The sequence below is a fragment of the Crassostrea angulata genome, chromosome 9 (genome assembly GCF_025612915.1).
Source record: "Crassostrea angulata isolate pt1a10 chromosome 9, ASM2561291v2, whole genome shotgun sequence".
Classification (NCBI taxonomy): domain Eukaryota; kingdom Metazoa; phylum Mollusca; class Bivalvia; order Ostreida; family Ostreidae; genus Magallana; species Magallana angulata.
Window position 1 is genome coordinate 12,075,771 of NC_069119.1, and position 22,950 is coordinate 12,098,720.

General features: G+C 33.0%; 1 protein-coding gene across 1 annotated transcript; it reads left to right on the forward strand.

Moving 5' to 3' along the window:
• On the forward strand, positions 1–5,245 carry LOC128163900 (uncharacterized). The gene is made up of 5 exons (XM_052827584.1): positions 1–110; positions 831–935; positions 1,383–1,496; positions 1,752–1,974; positions 5,073–5,245. The coding sequence occupies exons 1-5, from the start codon at positions 27–29 to the stop codon at positions 5,243–5,245; spliced, it is 699 nt and encodes a 232-aa protein (XP_052683544.1). The 5' UTR covers positions 1–26.
• The last annotated feature ends 17,705 nt before the right edge of the window (positions 5,246–22,950 follow it).

The following is a 22,950-nucleotide window of genomic DNA, read 5'->3' on the forward strand; positions in this document are numbered from 1 at the left end:
ACCGTTACGATGAATTGAGAAAACTAATGAGACGCTACCGTATCACACCAAATCAAATTAAACAGATGCTTGAACGGTATGCAGAGGGCGGAACTGCAAGAATAACTAAGGTAAGGGCTAATCCTGCAATTGGAATGAGTGAGGTAAAGCAATTTAAGTTATATTACTTCAGAAATGAATCCAATAGCTACCAATATATAGAAGTGCAAAATACGCTCGATCAGTTTACGGTTTATTGCAAAGCTTTAACTGTTACAGGTACAACTCAAGTTTTTGAGTATAAATTGGACAGGTATCTCATAAATGTCTTTAAATGATAATTTGATTTTTTGCTAATTAGTGTAGTTTTTAAGCAAATATAATAGCTTGACGCCAGAATTAAATTGTACAGAATTGAGAATGTAATACTGCATTTCTGAGTCAAAATAATGTCCTGGGTATATTACTGTATTTTAGTTATAGGTCGAAAATGTTGCATATAATAGAAATCGACAACTTAACATTTAATATATAATTTGCAAAATTTCTTTGGGAGACTATACAATATTTTCGGTAGTTCTAACGAAAAATTTTAAGCTATGACTAAAATATAATTTAAGTAGCATTAAATCATGTTTTTAGTCGGCATTTTAATATATTCTGAAATAAATAATGCTAGAAAAATTGTTTTGAATAAAATATGTAAACAAAGATCACCTTTTTTTGGTCAAAACTAATCACCCCGAACAAGATTTTTACGACTTTTTCGCAGCAAGACGGATACTGTATGACAACAAATCATGGTTTGGCATACCGATGATATCATAACTAGTTTTTTTTTATTCATTCAGATTAATAATCTGGACTTCAAAAAATTTATATCCGAAAGACCAATGGTTCCAATAACCGCAGCTCAGGGGAAGGACCGTGTATTAGTCACTGTGGGAAATTTACAGGCAAGTATATGTTTTTTATACATTTTCTCCAAAAACTAGCATAAAATACCGATTTTTAGGGGAAAGGTTTCTTGTCATAAAATCTGCTAAATTATGCTAAATGTTTTTGTTTTTGGTGATTTGAAAAGTGTATAATAGTATACAATATCTGACAAAATTTTTGCGATTTGTATTTTCCGGAGGTAAAAGTGATTGCTAATAAAGGAATACAAAATAATCTTCGCTAATATTAGCGTTGAAACGGTATAATTACAGTTTTACTTTTTGGAAAGATAATACGTTCGTTGTGCGTTACATTTATCGTTGAAAATGATTTCAAAGAACTCGTCACTTCTTTTATTTTTGAATCATATTAAATGCAGCTTGTAAATCTTATAATAAAATATCTAATTAAAACATATTAACAACTTGATTTTCACTTAAGTACACACGTATTGTTCTTTACAGATAGTTTATAGCGATGAATTGAGAACAATAATGAACGACTACCTTATAACACCAACAGAAATGCTTGACCTGCTTGAACGGTATGCAGAGGGCGGAGCTGCAACAATGACTAAAGTAAGGGTTAACCCTGCAATTGGAATGAGTAAGGTAAAGCAATTTAAGATATAACTTCAGAAGAAATGAATCCAATAGCTACCCGATATATAGAAGTGCAAAGTAAGCCCGATCAGTTTACGATTTATTGCAAAGCTTAAACTGTTCCAACTCAAGTTTCTGAGTTTAAATTGGGCATAAAATGGATACTGTGTGACGGCAAATCATGGTTTGGCATACCGATGGTATTTTATCACTATTTTTTTATTTATTCAGAGGGTTATTCTGAACTTAAAACGATTTATATCCAAAAGACCAATTGGTCCAATAACCTCTGTATCAGCAATAACTGATCCTTTACCGGGTGGAGCGAGTATGACGATTGATACCAGGCCTCAACATCATTTGGACAGCCTTTTTTCTGAAGTGGTCTCTCTACGAAAGCAAATCAAACTACTAAACAAGAAACGCGATGCCTTAAACGACTTATACCGACTCGGTAAGAGAGAGAGAGAGAGAGAGAGAGAGAGAGAGAGAGAGAGAGAGAGAGAGAGAGAGCAATCGATTTTTAGCTCACCTGAGCTGAAAGCTCAAGTGAGCTTTTCTGTTCAAAATTTGTCCGTTGTCTGTCGTCGGCGTTGTCGTTGGCGTTGGCGTCAGCGGCGTTGTCGTTGTAAACTTTTCACATTTTTTTCTTCTTCTCCAGAACCAGATTTCAACCAAATTTGGCACAAAACATCACTAGGTTAAGGGGATTTAAGTTTGTTCAAATGAAGGGTCATGCCCTCTTTAAAGGAGAGATAATTGAGAATTATTGAAATTGTGTTATTATTTTTCAAAAATCTTCTCAAAAACAATTCGGCCAGAAAAGCTTAAGTTTGTGTGGAGGCATCCTCAGGTAGTGTAGATTCAAGTTTTTCAAATCATGGTCCCCGGGGGTTGGGTGGGGCCACAATAGGGGGATGAAGTTTGACATAGGAATATATAGAGGAAATCTTTAAAAATCTTCATCTCAAAAACTATCAGGCCAGAAAAGCTCAAATTAAAATGGATGTATCCTCAAGTAGTGTAGATTCAAGTCTCTTCAAATCATGGTCCCCGGGGGTAGGGTGGGGCCACAAGAGGGGGATGAAGTTTTACGTAGGAATATACAGAGGAAATCTTTAAAAATGTTCTTCTCGAAAACTATCAGGCCAGAAAAGCTCAAATTAATATGGAAGCAGCCTCAGGTAGTGTAGATTCACGTGTGTTCAAATCATGGTCCCCGGGGGTAGGGTGGGGCCACAAGAGGGGGATTAAGTTTGACATAGGAATATATAGAGAAAATCTTTAAAAATCTTCTTCTCAAAAAGTATAAGGCCAGGAAAGCTCAAATTAAAATGGAAGCATCCTCAGGTAGAGTAGATTCACGTGTATTCAAATCATGGTCCCCGTGGGTAGAATGGGGCCACAATAGGGGGATGAAGTTTTACATAGGAATATATAGAGGAAATCTTTAAAAATCTTCTTCTCAAAAACTATCTGGCCAGATATGCTCAAATTAAAATGGTAGCATTCTCAGATAGTGTAGATTCAAGTTTATTCAAATCATGGTCCCTGGGGGTAGGGTGGGGCCACAATAGGGGGATCAAGTTTTACATTGGAATATAAAGAGGAAATCTTTAAAAATATTCTTCTCAAAAACTATCAGGCCAGAAATGCTCAAATTAAATTGGAAGCATCCTCAGGTAGTGTAGATTCAGGTTCGTTCAAATCATAGTCCCTGGGGGTATGGTGGGGCCACAAGAGGGGGATGAAGTTTTACATAGGAATATATAGAGGAAATCTTTAAAAATCTTCTTCTCAAAAACTATCAGGCCTAAAAAGCTCAAATTGAAATGGAAGCATCCTCAGGTAGAGTAGATTCACGTGTATTCAAATCATGGTCGCCGTGGGTAGAATGGGGCCACAATAGGGGGATGAAGTTTTACATAGGAATATATAGAGGAAATCTTTAAAAATCTTGTTCTCAAAAACTATTCGGCTAGAAATGCTCAAATTAAAATGGAAGCATTCTCAGGTAGTGTAGATTCAAATTTGTTCAAATCATGGTCCCCGTGGGTAGGGTGGGGCCACAATAGGGGGATGAAGTTTGACATAGTAATATATAGAGGAAATCTTTAAAAATCTTCTTCTCAGATAGTGTAGATTCAAGTTTGTTACAGTCATGGTCCCCGGGGGTAGGGTGGGGCCACAATTGGGGGATAAATTTTTTTACAGGAATATATAGAGAAAATCTTTTAAAAAATGTCTTTTAAAAACTATTAGGCCAAGAAAGCTCAAATTGGCATGTAACCATCCTCAGATAATGTAGATTCAAGTTTGTTCAAATCATGGTATCTGGGGGTAGGGCAGGGCCCCAATGGGGATAAATTTATTTATAGAAAAAATCTTTAAAATCTTCTTCTCAAAAACAATTAGGCCAGGAAAGCCCAAATTTGAGTGGAAGCATCCCCAGATCGTATAGATTAAAGTTTGTTTAAATAATAGTCCAGGGGTAGGGTGAGGCCACAATGGGGGATGAATTTTTACATAGGAATATGTAGAGAAAATCTTTAAAAATCTTCTTTTTAAAGACTATTTGGCAAGAAAAGCTTTAACTTGTGTAGAGGCATTCTCGGGAAGTGTAAATTCAATTTTGCAAGATCACAGTCCCTAGCTGGAGGGCGGAGCCGCGATGGCAGTTTGAATTTTACATAGGAATACATTGAGAAAATCTTAAAAATATTCTGGAAAAGTTTTCGGTCCAAAACTCAGTACTTAATTTGAAAGGACAGGTTATGCAGATTTAAGTTTGATGAAACCATGATTCCCTAGAGAAAAGTGGGGACACGAAATTAGGGGGGGGGGGGGGGTATATTGGATTAGAGAAAAATCTTCTTACAGGTACAACAACAAAAGGGGCTTGGTATTTACCAAAAAAAGGTGTGGATAAAAATTGGCAGATTTTGATTTTTTTTAACAAGATCTGCTGTACTTAGTTGTCAAGATATTTTGATACTATACTGCTAATTTGATCAGAGTTAAGGCTCAGGTGAGCGATGTGGCCCCTGGGCTTCTTGTTAACTAGTATTTCATTACAAATGTCTAATCTAAATATTTTAATTCGGACAATAATGCGGTACACGTTCTTTAAAAAATAAAGGAAAGCGTCGATTACGTTAAACAATTCTGCTAATTATTTGTTTCTTATTATACAAGTGTATGCTTATTATTAATAATGTTTTCATTATAATAACTAACATCAGATCAATTTGGATACAAAATTGACAATAATAATTTTGAATTATTTCAATTTATCAAAGGAATGTGTGAAAATGACAGAATTTTGCATGAAATTGGCGGTTATAAAACTTTTCATTGTATGAAAAATGTATTTCCCTTCCACATAAAATCTTTTCAAATAATGTTTCATATACTTTTCTCAGTTTGTAAAAAACTGACCAGATCATTTGTAGTGTCTAGATCTACAGAAATTGTTCATCTCTGTTTTCTTTGTTAGCTTTTGTGTTTTTTCTTTAAGTCTTTGATTTTAATTAATGTTCTTTTATGTTTAAGGCGTCATAACCATTCAAACAAGAAATGAAAACCTAATGAGAAACAGAATGGAGAGAAGTGTACTCGAAACCGACTTGGAAGTCTTACAGTCTGATATAGGAAGGATCGCAAGAATTGAACCAGTGGTGCAGATAAACAATGTAGACGATGATGAAGAATTATTTGAAAGCTAGATTAAGGACGCACGTGGATTTTCATTTAAAATAAAAGCACTTAAAACAGACTTAATTATTTTTAGACAATGTCTCGGACTCACCCCAGTATGACACTGACAAGGTTTATACATCATTATGTTACTATCAACCTTCCCTACATTTTTCACTGGAAAACATCCAGCACATCAGCTGTGCTTCACGTGATACGCTTAAAATAGAACAGCTACATGTGACTTCATTTATTGTAAAAGTTCAACGATATACGAATGACAGATGTAATTTTCGTTAATATCACTTTATAGCAAACTAATTCCTTAATCTAAAAAAAAGTGCTAGAAGCAACATATAAAGTATAAGAAACGTGCTTGATTTTTGCAGCGGTCGATCAAGTTTTAGAAATTTCTCAATGTAAGAGTTAATCTACGTGTCGAAAAAAGTATTTTGTGTTAAGCCAGAACTTGCTCCCAGCACTTTTTACAATCACACAATCACTGATATTCAATGAAAATAAAAATGTCAAAAACAATTCTTAAAATTGACGAGGTATTGTTAAATCTGTGCTATTTGTGACAGGTCTACATGGTTTTATGCTAATGAGCTGATTTTTAAACGCACTGGTGATCAGAAGCAAGGGCAGACAATATTACGTTGTGAATTCCTGATCTGCATATTTCAGTAATCTTTTGAAGCTTTCAATTCGTTAACCACAAAGGGATATTACCCATTTAATTTATTTATTTTATTAATCATTATGATTATGATTGATTGATTATGATTATTTTATTTGATCATTAGAAATGCATTCATAAATGAATAATAAAAACAGAAAAATAAAATTTGACGAAAATCGTGACCATGCCCCTTTAAGACTATAAACATGAATAAGAGATCGTATTCATCTCCAGCAATCTTAATATCCTTAATTCTGTCTATTAAATATGTAGTACTTATTTATACATATTGTCAAATTGTATGAAGTCAATATGGATCTGCCTAAAAAAAAAATGATGCAATTAAGTGTATATCTACACATAATAGAATATTTTTTATAAGTATAAGTTACCCCGCTTTTCCAAAGATACGCTGAACCTTATACATGTATTTGTCTAAAAAAATTATTACTTTCAAGTACATGCAATTAATAAACAAATTTTATGTTATGAGAATTAAAATCATTTGGAATTATTTATATAAAAACCTCATTTAGAATAATCAAATAAAATTGTCATTATTCAAAGATGATGTTTTATGTCAAGTTTGGTTGAACTTGGCCCAGTGGTTCAGGAGAAGAAGTCAAAAAGGTGAAAAATGTACAGACAGACAGACATTGTATCAAACATAGACATTGCGTTAAGATGATTTTAATCGATGCTTTTGATATTCTTGTTCCAATAACTAGTTTGTTAGTACCTTGCCTCCTTTAAAGGTATATGTGGCGTGTTTTGAGTAATTTTTTTTTCGTATGAGTAAAAGTTAATATATACATTATGCTTCTTATAATTATACGTTTTTCCAAGTCTTTGCCCATTAAACATGTTCTCCCTTTAGTTATTTGTCATTAAACTTTGCTACATGTCTGATGAATATTGATATAATCAACAATTTTTAACATCACTGCAAATGAGTGCGGAAAAACACAGCATTGAAAACACGACGGTAGACAGTTTGTTTATAATTAAGAATCACGTATTTCATGTTTTAAATTAGACAATTCTTATATTAGATGATATTTGAACCATTATTATTATTATTCCTATATTGATTAATGTAGAACGATATGAAATTGATAATTATGTGTAATAATGACAACACCTGATTTTAGCGTCATCGACGCAGTAAACGACGTAAATATGTCCCCTTCCCCTGAGATATACATGTACGGGAAGTGTTTATTTCTTCTTTTTTAAAAATTTCTCTATACGAATATCCACATGTGGTTATAACCTATAAAGTAAAGACCTGTGTAGCGAATTTCCTGCAACTTCATGACTTATTTAATGGAAAATTAAGCTAAATTCGGCTTTGAGCGTATTCCGTATTTCCACATGGTTCCCGATGTTCCTGTCATTGCCAGCCTGTCTCTTTCTCTCTTTCCTTGCCGAATCTGTCAAACTTAACCGTATACCTGTTTCTCTTGTCGTCGCATCGTTGTTGATAGACCTAGATGGTTGTCACGTGACGTATTTAAGGCGGGGTTATTCAAATATTTTGAATTTTCTTACGGCACATAAAAAAATGATCTTCTATAACGAATGAGCTGAGAGATATAAACTCCATGTGTGGGTGATGATGGTATATTGCTATATAAGTAAGGGAGGTTAACAAAAGAAAAATCAAAATCAACACCTTTATCATATATTATTTTTTGTTCGGTTACCATCGACGTCTTTTTATTGTAAAATATCCAAATATGAAACAGATGTCACAGAATTTGTGGTATCTTTTATTTCAAGCTCACTAAGATATGTTGAGTTAACAGACAATGTACAATGTATGTGATATGCATTTTGATTTAGAAATGAATTAATATTATTGATAAAACGATAAGCCCTTTTCAAACAAATTACAATTATTCTGTAAAATAGTATAATTTTTAGATGACTGTTAAATGAATATCAGAGATCATTAACCTAAAAATCTTTTTTTTTTCCTCACCAAATGATGAAAACATGAATAACGGGCTGAGCTAACGTCATTAAAGTTTACGTGATACTCATGACCTATGGGAGGCACTAACTCAGCTTCAGAAGTCTGTTACAGATACATTTTCAGCGACTTAGGACTAAAAAAAACCCAGCTGTTGTTACCACATGTAAGAGACCCCTTTCAACAACTCAGGGACGCGTAAGTTTCTTTAATGGAAACTGACCCCAATTCACAAGAACATTGAGCGGAAGTGTAACTGGACAGGATGTGCTAATAAACGGGTAGTATAAGAAACCAACTTTTTCAAGATTCACAATTGGCGCACGAGCAGAAGCGACCAAATATTCGTGCGACCGAAAAAATTAGGAATAAATCGTCAATTGTTTCCGAAATAATAGCATTTGAAAAAAGTATTCGTACGAACTTCGCACGATCTAAGCGAGCGTTGAGCGATGTAACGCATTGAATCTTGTGATATATCTTGCGTCTGTATGCGACTGTTGTACAATGAAAGCAACTATTGAAAGATAATACGATAGGAACGCGCGAGAGACTAGGTGATCGGACGATTGAACGTGCACCAATGTGATTGGACGTGCGATAATGCGTTCTATGGTACGACTGATTGTGCGAGTCAGAGGGGGTATATGCGCCGTCCATATTCAGTAGACTTAGTTGAAAGCGAGAAAAAATGCCACCCAAGAAGATACAGATATGCAGCAGCATTTATCATAATACCTCAATATGATTATTCTATTATATCTGATTGGTCTAGAAAGTCAGGTGACAGGGCGATGTCAAAGGAATGAAAAAGCCGATATAAGCATACGATGTAGACAAATAGGATTAAATCAAAAATATTTAATCATTATGATTCTCTTTATATCTCAGAACCAACATAACTATCTATGATTTATGAAAGAAAAGTGAGACAGTTACATGGGAAATCAAACAATCACGTTAATGTTGCGACTGTTGGAAAGTCAAACTTTAGAAATCAACATATTTTGTGTAATCATATGTTGCTTGGTATTATAAAACGTTTATTGCGTTAATGTTCAGGGAATATGAAGATTTATTCTCCAGAAAAAAAAACTAAATTTCTCTCGGGCAAAGCCCTCGGAAAATATGATTTTTCTGTAAGGGAATACTGTGGAATCTTTTAAATGGTGGGGGCCAATTTTCGTGGATAGTGAAGGTTTTGCCTATTCGTGGGGTGTAGTTTTATGGATGCGCCGGTTTTCAGTTTGAGAAACAAAGATAACTCTTTTCTAATTTTTTTTTCGTTGAGGATGTAAATTCGTGGGGGAGGGCTACCACGAAAATCGAGCCACTACGAATTCTAATGATTCTACAATAAATCTTCATACATGTATTTCCCTCACCATCATGGAATAATTGTATATTGTAAATTTTTGTTTTGAAACAGAGATATTTATACAGGGTATATATACTAGTAGCAAAGCATGGTATATTAATGCTGATAAGTCGTGCAATGATAATGATACGTTGCAAGAATCCATGAACAACAGTGTCACGGTCGCAAAACAGATGCATAAACACCAGCAATTTATCTTACGATATTTATAAATCGTGTATCACTCGTGCGAGTACACAAAACGTTGTAAAACGTTCGTACTAATGTTCGTGCGTTGCATTGAGATAATTTGGATCGCGTTCGGTCGCGTCTGAATAATGTGCATGTCCACTATTCAGAGGAGACTTGATGCGATCAGTAAAACGTATGCAACGAATACGAGAGCTCGTGCAACGTAAGCGAGGTCTTGTGCAACGTATGCGAGAGCTCGTGCGAAGCTAAAAAATTTCGATAGCAAAGTGGTGTAAAGTGGTCGTGCGCCAATTGTGAAAGGGGCTTAACAGTTAGTTCATGTTTACTTATTTTAATTTAGGAACTAGTTGATAAACATATTTTTACATTTTTATGAATAATGCCATTAAGGTAACTACAACGTCTCCTGTGTCTTTTTTTTTATCACGGCGTGATAAATCTCTGATTATAGTTTTGCTCAAATTAATGATCATTAGTAAGGCTGAGCTTTTTTAGACGACCCCTTTTTTACCTGTACAGACTTCAAAATGATGCCACTTTAAACAATAGCACCCAGTTTGATTGATGTGATCTTACAAGCGTAATCTGGCTAGGTCCATGGACTTCTGCTTACTAGTACTTAACAGCATTATCTCTGATATCTTCCGTCACGTATATAAAATGGAAAATAAAAGTTAAAGTTTGAACATAATTGAAATCAATTATGAAAATTAATCATTTAGTAATTGACATTACACACTTTGCATTTTTGTGAACTAATAAATTGCACAAAGAGAAGCGACAAATAAAAATATCTATTTTTTAAACAAACTTATAAGGTAATAACTCCTCGTTTATTAGTAATAAAGCAATTGAAACTTGGTGCACGAGTTGGCAAACGAGCTCCATCGTCATCGTAACATGACTGCCGTAACATTCCACATTCTTACTGTTCGCATGGTTTTCCTGTACAATTAATTCATAAAATTAACTATATTAATCATTGTCAAGTGCTATACAGAATCTACTGAGCTATTTCTTAAAACATAAGTAATTCACTGCATTTATTCGCTTGTACGTTACACACATGTTGTCAGAGAAATTTTGGACGACACAGAATTCCATGTAGAACAGTTCAGCTGTTAGATTGGATTCGTTTCCGTTCCATATAGACAATTAGCACATAAAAATATTCCAACTAAGATCAATGTGGACTTACTACTGAAGATTGGCAAATAATCACGATTGTTTAATTTCACTATGTTAACGATTCATCATTTTCCCACAAAATTAAACCCATCGTGCATACTACCATTAGATTTGAAAAACATTGTAATGCTTATATTTTGATCAATTGATTTTCTAGCAGCTTGAAAATAAATTCATCTCGATTGGTACTTAATTAGAAATCGTGAAATTTTAACACGACTTTCAGTATTTATTTCCTATGTATTAATTGTACTTCCTTAGTAAAGAGATTAACAGCGATCACGGCCGCAGGTAGACTGCAAGCCCAGGAGGATTTCACACCCCTAAAAATTAAGCCCAGCCCTCACCTGAGATTTATTACCTTTTCGGCCTTTAAGATAACATGTAATGAAATTTTGATGAATATATATTTCCAAATGACTGTTAGATTGTGTCTATTTGGTACATCACATTTCATTAACGGTTTAAAAAAAAAGAGTTAAAGTATATCCAACAATATGGGGAATACATGTTCAAGAGTCTATCAGGCAAACACTAGATGGTCAATTTTTTTTATAAACTATCGTTTTTTGCCAACAAAAAATATAACTCTTAATATATGTTTAATAAAAAATGCATTGTAAACTGTATATTGTTTTTTTTTCATTTCCAAATATATGCATTTTTGTGAATTTTTCGGAAGGTCGTGTGAAGTATAAATGTAGTTTTCTTTTTATATATTCTGTAGAAAAGCAAAGACTTTTTTTTTCTAATTTTTGATTATAAATACGTTTTCTTAAGGAGGCCGACTTTAGTTTGCATTGCGCATGTTTTTGCGCATTCTAAAATAATACAGTTGACTTATACTTCTTATGATTTTTTTTTCAATATCATTTATAAAATTGAACACAATAAACAAAATACAAATAAAAATATTTAGATTTTTTAAGGAAATTTTTATTTTTAACACGATTTTTACGATGTGCGGTAGGGAAGCATCGCCATTGCGCTTTTATGACGTTATGATAAAATGAAGCTTTGTAAGAGTACGTTATAAGAAATAACATAAAAGAAAAAGTAAAAATTGTACGCTGTTGAAATCTTAAATACAGACTGATGCTATCCTCGAGGACATTTTCCTCATTTTTGGAATGAATCCATTATACTAATCATCATTCGTGATGATCCAAATATATAGCAAAATTTGGTGCATTTTAATATTTTAAGATGGCCCCCACTAAAAACCAGACGGTAGAATTTTGTGTTTTTTCATATAAGGTAGGAAATGATATTACTAATCATATATATAACAATTTGAGAAAAAAAGCTATTGTAGTATTTTTTAAAACTGCTTTGATGTGCGGAAAATGACAGTTTCAGATATATTCCTATAGTAAATGTACCTCTATTTTGAGATGGTCCCTAAAAAGAACCAGACGGTCGATTTTCATGAACCTTCGCAAATAAACTAGAGTTGGTTTAAATTACATATGGTTAAAAAAAAAGAGTTATGCTATTGTAGTTTTTCCGCAAAAAACCCAAATCGGCCACCTTAAATTATTACCTGTAAACAGATAGCCATGCTATGACCTTGAATTGCTAGTATCACATGTACATAATGGTCACTATGATATTTATGTGTACTTAGGTACTGCGCACTGAATAGTGTTAATGATAATTGACAGAATGAACTCTGCGACTCTTGTAGCAATACGTAGTATTCCTAAATTATGTTATGAAACCAGGTGCATAATACGGGCATAATGATATCCAAATTGAGAGTTTAAAAACAAGTGACATAATTGGCTCTTCTGTGTCTGCAACGATAGCTCTTGTACTCTATATTGAGTCATGTATTGTGTATTCTATAGATTAACCTTTGTTACCTTGTATGTCATGTATGAATGAACGTATTATGAGTAAGTGATGCCTCATACTAGGTGGGGGACTCCGGGACCCAGGACTCGGAGACTCAAATCCTGCATCCAGACTATTTGATTGGCAGTTTTGACAGTTTTGTTACTTTACTTAAAAATTAAATATTAATCTTAATTTTGAACACTAAATGTTCACTCATGATCGTCGTAAATGGGCCGAACTAGTCAGAAATGTCCATTATTAGTAAAATGTTATATATACCCATGTAAAATGATGTTGAACATATTCCGCTTATAGATATTTTGAGACTCTTGATTTGGGCTGATTTTAGTTGATGTAATTCTAATTATACGATCACGATTGTTAATAAACTATTGGTCAAAGAACTACTGGACTTCGTAGTTTGAGTATCATCCCCAGAAGAAAACAAAGATTGTAGGCTTACATACATGTACCTAACCTGTTTATTTTTTGGACTATGTGAGCTGAATGTCACTGTAGGAAAATAAACATGCAAAGGTATTTTGGCATTTTTAGTAAGTTTATAAGTTGTTTTGAATATTTAACTTAAAAAAAAGGTTTTGTTTGTCACACATATCTTAAACGCTGGGTTTACCTTAAACAAGTCTAATGACGGCAATAAAACGTATTCAATTACACGCAGTACAGTTAAGGCGGTCAATAAAAATATGGGCAAATTTTTGTGATGAAAACACGTATACTTTAGTTAAACTGGCATGTCCTTTTTAAAATCAATAACAGTCACTCAAATGCAATATATTTCTAAAATGTATATATAACAGTACAATATTTTATGTTCATAGTGGCCACGTGATATGGCAGTCGCTTGGTACAAGCAGATGTATATGTGGTTTTGAGGTCATTTAAAAAATTCAATATTGCAAGGGCATAATCATGTCAAAATTCACAACTGAATTATGAAATAGCTTGATGTTATATCGTAGATTTTGAAAAACGGTGCGAACTTTTTAAGATAAGAATATTTGTTAGTAGAAACCGTAATTTATAATGCATATGTTGAATAATTTTGAAGGTCACAGGGTTAATTTCATTAAAAAATAATTAATTTGTTAGATTTTACAAGGATCGTAGAAGTTTTTAAGTTACATAGCATATTTCATATTCACATGTAAAAGTTTGTCGGGATCAAGTAAGTGTATGCCTTTGCAATTAAGTGATTTATTTAGGTACTCAGATTTTAGATATACGATATTTTATACAAAACCGAGGTGGCTTCTTTATACGATGCATACTTTTAACAAAATGAAAATAAGACTATATAGGTAGCATTCTACTAATAATAATTTTAAACAAAATATTCATTTATACTTTTCCGTTAATGTATGACATTCATTTTCTTCGCTATAAAACTGCACGATAGCCTTCAATGATTTAACTAAATGCGTCATTTTGAAGCATATGACGTCATATTTTGTAGTACAGCGAGAACGACATCTCGCTTATTTTTTCTTATTTTATTTCCCGGGACAGCTTTTTTATTTCTAAAGATATTGGAACATTTTTTTTTCTATGTTATTGACCATTAAAAGTTATGACACCCAATGACCCTTTGCTTAATAACTTTCAAAACTGACAAAGTTATTGCCCTTGTGTACGAAAAGATTGTTATCGCTACTCCTCTAAAACCATATGAGATAGAGACTGGAAAATTTATTAATGTCTTCAGTTCACTTAAAGGGTTCTTCAATCTTCAATTTAATCTGATCATACCGAAAGGATCCGAGCCCCCCTTCTTGCAGTTAATGCCCTTGAAAATCTTTAAATTTCCATAAAATTACTTCGAACTTTATAATTTTTTTATACAGAATTCGGACCACAAAGGATAAAAGAGTCTGGCCGAATAAAAAGACCTAAAGGTCAAAGATCAAGGTCATTTGGATATATGTTTATTAATGGGTTTTTAGATATCTTTTGTGCAGGGTGGTATAGAAAATAAATTTCAGGAACGTAATAAGGCATCTTGAGACATTTTAAAATATAGCCCCTTGGCCCCTACCTTTGAATAATTACAGAGTTATTGCCCCTATTGTACGAAATGCTTCTTATCGGTACTCCTCTGAAACCATCAGAGATACAGATTTGGAACTTTACCAATGTCTTCAGTACACTTAAAAGGTTCTTCAATCTAGCCATACCGAAAGGATCTGAGGCACCCATCTAGCAGTTATTGCCCCTGGAAGCATTTAAATTTCCAGATAATCACTTCCAACGTATTTCTATCTATCATAAAGACTTCGGAGCCGTCTGGATGGGAACATCAACTTTGGTCAAACGAAATTACATGGAATTCAACAATCAAAAGTTACATGGAATTCAGTAAATTAATAAATTTTCATATCATTTGAAATACAGTATTATGGTAGCTAAAGGGTTTCAATAGTTTGCTGAATTGTGCAATAAGGTATACAATTTGATCAGCTAGGCATCACATCAAGTCCTGTGGTTACTCAAGTGGAAATTGTTTTTAGACAACCCATTCATATTGTAAAAAGACAGCTAGCCTCCAGAACATGCTTTTCTATTTTTAGATTTTCTGTGCATTTCATGACGGAGGGAAATAAATTAAATGGCAGAAAAAAGCAGAAAGGGGCATTATTTTGAGACAACAGAACGTGATTAATATTTCAAACATTAAAATACAGCTTTCTATTAATCATCATTTCAATATTAATTGGAATTTCTAGAAATACATTTTTTATTATAAAAACAATCTTCTGATTATTGCTTTCTAAGTGATATTTGCGTTGATCCTTCATGTTTTTATTTTGCTCGTATTTTGTTTTAGTGATATATTGTACCACGGTGCATTTTTTGTCCAGATAACTTCTCGTTTTCAAGGTATGAAGTTATTTTCATTTAATGTTTATTGTATATGTATGCACCATGGAGATGAGCATCACACTTTGAGTTTTTGATAATTATGAAAAAATAATGAAACGAAATTATGGCGATGATTTTTGGGAGTTTTGGTGGGCCTTATGCAATGTTTTTATTAATTCAGGATTGACAGTTGCAATACAAATATCATTCCCACAAAAGATTTCCTGGTTTGCTGTCACAGTGACAATTTTCCCCTGTTACATTTTAGATCTAACTATAATCTATAAATACACTTCTCTCATTCTATCTATCTATCTCTCTATCTCTCTATCTATCTATCTATCTGTCTGTCTGTCGGTCTGTCTATTTTACTGTATGTTTGAAGCTCATTTAATTAATTTCACTACATGTAAATTTAAAAAAGAGAGATATCAATAGTTACACAAATATGTTACTAATGTTATGCGAATTTAGGGCAATGAAAGGTGTTATTTCATAAAAGTTTACAATTTTGTTTCTTTCATTAAATAATACCTCTGCAATGCTTACTAATTACAAGTTTGTATCATTAGCAATTAAGAGTGTATATATTTGTTTGTTTCATTAAGCGTTATAGTTGCCGTGTATTTGTGACGTCTAATGATCATTAAGCAGAAAAATATCATTAGCGTTGCCGCTGTCAACTGTTAATGTCACTATTCATAGCATTAAGCGTTGCAATTACAACGCTTAATGATATTAACATTATTAAGCGGAAAAGTATTATCAACGGTTGTTACAGGGGTCAACAGTCTCTTGTGTATATGTTATAAAACATCAGTTGTTAAAAAATTCAGATTTCACATAGAAATTATTATTACTCGTAACCACATTTTTTTTCTTCTTAAAATGTAATTCTAGTTCATGTCAATCATTGTAATATGATATCATCAATACCACCTTGTGGTATGCGACACCTATCGATGTTAGAGTGGATAAATGTACATTATAAGCAAAATACTTTCAACGGTTAAGAATTTTCAATTTAACATTATTCAACCAAAACATGATTTTAAAATTTTTGGAAAAGTGAAAATTGTAAAAGCGGGATTAAAATTCATAACTTACATGTTTGTAGTTAATGCTCTTACTCACTGCGCTATGCGCTTAGGAATCAATATCGGGAAGGAAAGAATTTGTAAAATTGTACTTGATTTTATTGTTTATTTCGATAGGAAGTACGTCAGAATATAGAGACACCTTAAGTTAAGGGAGTAAAAAAATATGAATCGTCAAAGCTACCTTTAGGTTTCTCACTACACCAAGACTCATACTTTTTTAAGACACTGCGTCACAAGATGGTTTTGTGAAATTGTGTATCGAACGTTTTGATCAAATGTCACCATAGCGTAAAGGTTACCGCGTTTTAGGATTCTTTGTGACAACCAGTTATGGTTTGGCATACCGACGTATTACATAACTAGGTTTGGTTTTATTCATTCAGATTAACTGTACTCTGGACTCTAAAAACTTTATTTCCTAAAGAATAGTTGGTGCAATAAGCTCTAGATGAACTCAGGCGGATGGACATATATCAGTAGGACATTTTTATGTAAGTATATGTTATAAACTACTTGATTTTAGCAGGAGGGTTTCTTGTCATAAAAATTACAAAAATATGGTATATGTTTTTAGTTGATTTTTAGTTCTGGGTGCATTGTAAAGTGATTAATAGTATACAATATCTGAAAAAAGCTTCTGCGATTTCTATTTTCTCCAAGGTTAAATTGAATGCTTTAAAGGGAATACAAAAATAATTTTCGCTAATATTAGCGAAAATACGGAAAATTTACACTTGTTTTCCGAAAAGATAACATGTTTGTTTTGCGTTACAATAATTATAAACGTATCGTTGAAAATAATTACAAAGACCTAACTACATATTTTATTAAATGCAGTTTTATTATCTTTTTAAAGAAACCATTCGTTAAAATAGATCAAAAACTTGAATTTCAGTTAGTACATACATTTAATTCTTTACAGAATGGAATTTTGGAGGTAAAGTACATATAATTCAAGTTAATTTACTTCAGAAATGAATCCAATAACTACCCAATTTATAGAAGTGCAAACTAACTTCTAAAAAGTATGTTTTTCAACATTTAGATCTATTTCAATAATATTTCATATACTTTGCTCAGTTTTGCAAAAACTGACCCAGTCATGTATAGCCTCTAGATCTACGGAACCCTTTTATCTTATTCCCTATTAGCGTTTAGGTTGTTTTTTTTTTATTTCAAATCTAAAATGTTCTTATATGTTAAAGGGTACATAACAAGTCAAACCAGGAATGAACAGGCAATGCTTAACAGAAACAAGAGGAGAAAATTCGACTCCGACCTGCGAGCCTTACAGATGAAAATAAGTAGTATGTCAGGAAGTGCAAAAACACGGAACAACGAGTGTCTCAGAGAGAGCAGAGGAGACGATGAAGAATTATTTGAAAGCTAGGTTAAGGACGCCCATGGAATTCAATGTAAAATAAATGTACTTTAAACATACTTAATAATTATTTTAGACAATATTTGCAAACTCATCCCAGTATAACAATGATATATCATTATGTAACTTTCGATCTCGCATACATTTTCACCGAAAACAGCCACTGAATCAGCTGTATACCACGTGCTATGTTAAAAAAAGAACAGCTACATGTGACTTTATTTATTGTTAAAGTTCAACGATATACGAATGAAAGATTAATTTGTTGTTTATATTACTTAAAAGAAAATTAATTCCTTAATCTAAAAAGTGACGGGAGCAACTATAACAGTGCAATAAGCAAATTTAATTTTTGCAGTGATCGTTCACGTTTTAGAATTTCCCTTGATGGCAGAGTCATTCCATGTGTCGAAAAACTATTTCCTTGCAAGCCGCAACTTGTTCCCAACACTCTTTATAATCACTGATATTTAATGAAAAAAGTATTAATGTCAAACCCAATCCTAAGAATTGAATAGGTATCGTTGAACTTTTGCTATTTTTGACAGGTATATATGGTTTAATGCTAAAGAGCTGATGTTTAAATGCACTCATGATCAGGAGCAAGGGTACATGTAAATGATATTACGCTGTAAAGCGGGCAAAATTTAAAGATTGAAATCGTTTATTGGTTTTCATTCCTTATCTACAGTAATTTCAGTAATTATTTGAAGCTTTCAATTAGTTACCTAAAAAAAACATTTTCTATTTTAATTAATTTATTCTGTTTAGTTTTAACAAATATATTGATGAATTCCTCAATACCCGAGCACCGATAGGCACATGTACGGATGTAAGCTTTTGGATGGGGCTGGACGTCTTGCCTATATAACTTCAGCCTAATTCAAGTGTGCGAATAACAGGCTTAAAACTCTTAAAATAAATAAGAGGTCATATACACCACCAGCATTTTTTAAAGTAATTCACCCCTGTCTAGTAAACATGTACCGTGGTACTTGTATTGATAAATGTTGTCAAATGTTACATGTATGAAGTCGATATGTATCTGCCTCATTATAAGACAAACTCATGCGGTTAAGTGTATATCTACATAAAATAGAGTAATATTTATCGGTATGTTACACCACTCTTTAAAATGTCTTTTAAAGATACGCTGGTCCTGATATTTGTCTAGATTTTCATTACTTCAATGTACACGCATGCAATATACAGATGGTATAGCAAAAACAAAAATCATTTGGAGGGTTTTATATAAAAATCTCATTAAAACTAATCAAATAAGATTGTCATCATCAAAAGAGCATATGATTTAATATGAATAAAAATAAGGAAACAGAAATATTATGCATTTAATTACTTTTATTTAAATCAAACTTTCACAACTCACAATTATTAGTTTCTTAAAACAGCCTTAATTTTGTCTTAAAAAACTGTCTTAACTATAGCAAAGCTGCTTTCTTATAGTTTCATCATTATTAATGCACTATCAGATTTAATTGAATAAAAAAAACTGTAGAACACATGATAGGAAACTTGTGGACTCAAAACCGTGGTTTGTGACGATGCCTTCCCCCGAAAGATACATGTAATGACAGTGCTGATTTCTCTCTTCTTTAAAGACTTTTCAATACGAAAATGCACTTGAGGTTATAAATAAGTAAAGACACGATACACATGGCACATGAACATGTTAGCAAAACCTCTGCAACTTCACAGCTTATTTGATGGAAAATTGAGTTCAATTTGGTGTAACTCTATTCCATCTTTCTACATGGTCTGAGATAAGGATTCTTCTTTTGTTCCTATCCTTGTTAGCCTGTCTCTTTCTCTCTTTCCTTGCGAATCTCTCAACATTAACGGTATACCTCTTTTCCTTGTTGTCGCCAATTTTGTCGGTAGATCTAAATAGAAGGTGGGCCTATTCAAATCTTTTGTTTTGTTCTTACGGCACGTAAAAAAAGAAACAAAAAAAATGTTTTTATATCTCCTGTTTTTGTTTTAGATTGACTAAGACGGCGTTATTTTTGTAAAAGTCATACCTTGAAAAAAGTAATGACACCAAAAACTGGTCTAACTAATGTTATTCAGAAAAAAAACACGCTATATGTCAACCTTTGATAAATTGTTCGCATGCTCTTTTATAACGAATAAGCTGACAGACATAAACACCATGACCGGGTAATGATGGTATATTGCTAGATAAGTAGAGGAAGTTGACAAAAAAAAAAAAAAAAAAAAAATCATCACGTTTACCATCTAATTTTGTTGTTAGATTACCATAAACATCTTTTTCTAGAAAAATATCCAAATATAAAACAGATGTTTCAGAATTTGTGGTAATTTTATTTTAAGCACACTTGGGTAAATTTTGTTACACGTAACATACAATGTATAATGTATATGTGATACATGTATGTCATTAATAAATAAATATAAATTGATAAAAACGATTAGCCCTATCTTAATCAAATTACAATGATTCTGTAAAATAATAAAATTTTCAGAAGACTGTTTAATGAATATCAGAGAACATTAAGCTAAAAATTTTCCTTTGCTCTACTAGATCAAAAATAGGAAGAAGACGAAATCATGAATAATAGGCGGAGCTAGCGTCATGAAAGGTTTGGAGATACTCTTGAGCTGAAATATACGGGAGGCCTTAACCTAGCTACGTAAGTCTATTACAACCGAGGCCATTTAAAAACAGATCTACAGAAACTACGCGAACAAGTGAAAGGATTGCAAGTTCTACTGAAATCTTGGAGTAACATCGGCAAAATCAAATACTTGAGGAATGGGATTAAAACAAGGACCTGACCGTTCTGGTCTTTAATTTATTCCAACAAGTATTTTGTCTTCCAGACATACCGCTTCTTCCTCATAGGGAACCTCTACTTACTGCTAGACTAAGTCCTGGCGTACAATGTCCAAGTCAGTTCTGTCGCTACACTAATCAATAGCAGCGTGTAGAATTAAGGCGGGAGCTTCTAAACAATCGTTGAGAGGAATAGTTAATTTTTCAGCGACTCAGTCGGCTTAGGAATAGAAATCCCCTGCCGTTGTGAAGAAATGTAAGACACCCCTTTCGACAACAATTCAGGCAGTGTGTAAGTTTCTCTAATGGAAAAGGGAACCAAATGAACGAAAACCTTGAGCGGAAGTGTCATTGGACAGGATGTGCTAGAATGACGCGCCGTATGAGAAACCAACTTTATCAATATCCGAAATATATTATCTTAATATCCTCTATGTGTATAAAATGCACCATTTACAGAAGCAAATAAAGCCTGATAAGCTAACAGTTAGTTTATGTTTACTTATTTCAATTAAAATTACATTTTGATAAATATACTTTTTACATTTAATGGGTAATGCCATTAAACAAGTTTAATGACGGCAATAAACGTAATCAATTATATGACACATTCCAGTAGACAAAGAACGACGAATGTCAATTGGGCTTCGGGAATGCTTCCGCGCACTTGTTCTGTCCGGTAGTGCAGGAGTGATAATGACTGATCACTTGACAAATTAACTGCACGACCAACAAATGTATCAATACCATATTGTAATCTAAATGGCAGTTTGAGTTGATAGATGAAAAGTTTTGCAATTTGAAATACGTGACGAACTGAACTGCAGGTGAAATATATGACTGTACTTAAATTTGCCTATGTTTGAATCTGACTAGCATCACTTTACTCACAGTTGTATAATTACAAGGTTATACGCACATGTACAATGTACATGTATGCGATATTTCTTTTTGAAATTGAATTAATTTGAACACTCATTGTACTAGGAATTCTTTAAACTCAATTTCTATTTTTAACATTCGCAGCAAGTTGTGAAACTATGTTATATTTGTTTATATATATAAAAATATTTTTTTTGGAAATAGAACATCTACAAAATACAATAAAAAAGTTTAAGAAAGCCAAAAGCGCATACTAGTATTTTGAAAGATTTGAGAGAATGCAATTATATTGTATTAACTAGCCTATTCAACGTACAAATGTTGATGCCTGTACAGTTTCTGCATTTCTCTTAGTACCTGAGAATGAAACTAAGATATATGTTAAACATACTCTATCATTAAAAAATGCCGATATAAGTTTCATTTTCATATTTGAGGTTGATATTCTAAGTATTAGAAATAAGAATCAAAAGGTTTTTAACAGTATTTGTAATTGCCTTTTGATGTCATGTTCTATAGAAGCGTATATATTCATTAGTTGGATCAGTATGAGTATCGTGCGGTTCATATTTAATAGATTGTTAATGAAATAAATGGTATACACTAGAACTGATTAGAATAAAAATAAAAGAATCAATGCGAAACGTGTTTGGAGTAAATTATTTTGGAATATAAGAACCATAATAGATAATGATGTAAAAAAAGGACTAAAATACGACTTGTTCATGTTTAAAAGAAATGCTACAAATAATTCATTTCAATATCTGCGTGTAGTCTTGTCTAGATGACCGAGTTGTTAGTGCGGTGGCCACTCACTGCTGAGAGTTGTTCCAGAGGTCGTGTGTTCAAGCCCTAGCCGGGGCGGAGATGTAGCTCCAATATATTTAATTTCCCGATGCTTTATAGGCATTCAAACTGTATTTTAATAGCGAGCGCAGCTCGCCGGCGCGCAGCGCCGGCGCGAAGCGAGCTCTACCGGCAAGGCGTGTGTGAATAGAAAATTCGGACTATTTGCACATTCATTCAACGCATTTTTTTGGCGTCAGTAAATCGGACCAGTAATGCCTTGTTTTAATCGTCCCAGTAGTTCCCTGTAATTATGATTTCCCATTTCACACTCTCACGAGAACAAGATAAAAGACTACGTACATGCATTGAAACAACGCCAATTCCCGGAGTTATCGTCCTTTCGAGTGACGTCACAATGGATTTCTTACACATTGATCCGACAGAATTTTTCGGAGTCAGTAAATTTCGACCCACAATGCAATTCCTCAATGTCGGCCGATCTCACTAGACTGGATACCATCTCGCGAGAATCAAAGTAAAACTTTTGAGAAACAGATAAATTGTGTAATTTCCAGAACATCATGCTTTTTAAGTAAACCAAACAGTATTTTTCGCGTAGTTTTTTCTAGTGTG

Excerpts from the sequence above, each read along its gene's own strand:
- LOC128163900 (XM_052827584.1), top strand. The coding sequence starts at position 27 with ATGAGACGCTACCGTATCACACCAAATCAAATTAAACAGATGCTTGAA. Across the intron at positions 111-830 it reads GAACTGCAAGAATAACTAAG|ATTAATAATCTGGACTTCAA; the intron begins GTAAGGGCTAAT and ends TTATTCATTCAG. Across the intron at positions 1,975-5,072 it reads AAACGACTTATACCGACTCG|GCGTCATAACCATTCAAACA; the intron begins GTAAGAGAGAGA and ends TTTATGTTTAAG.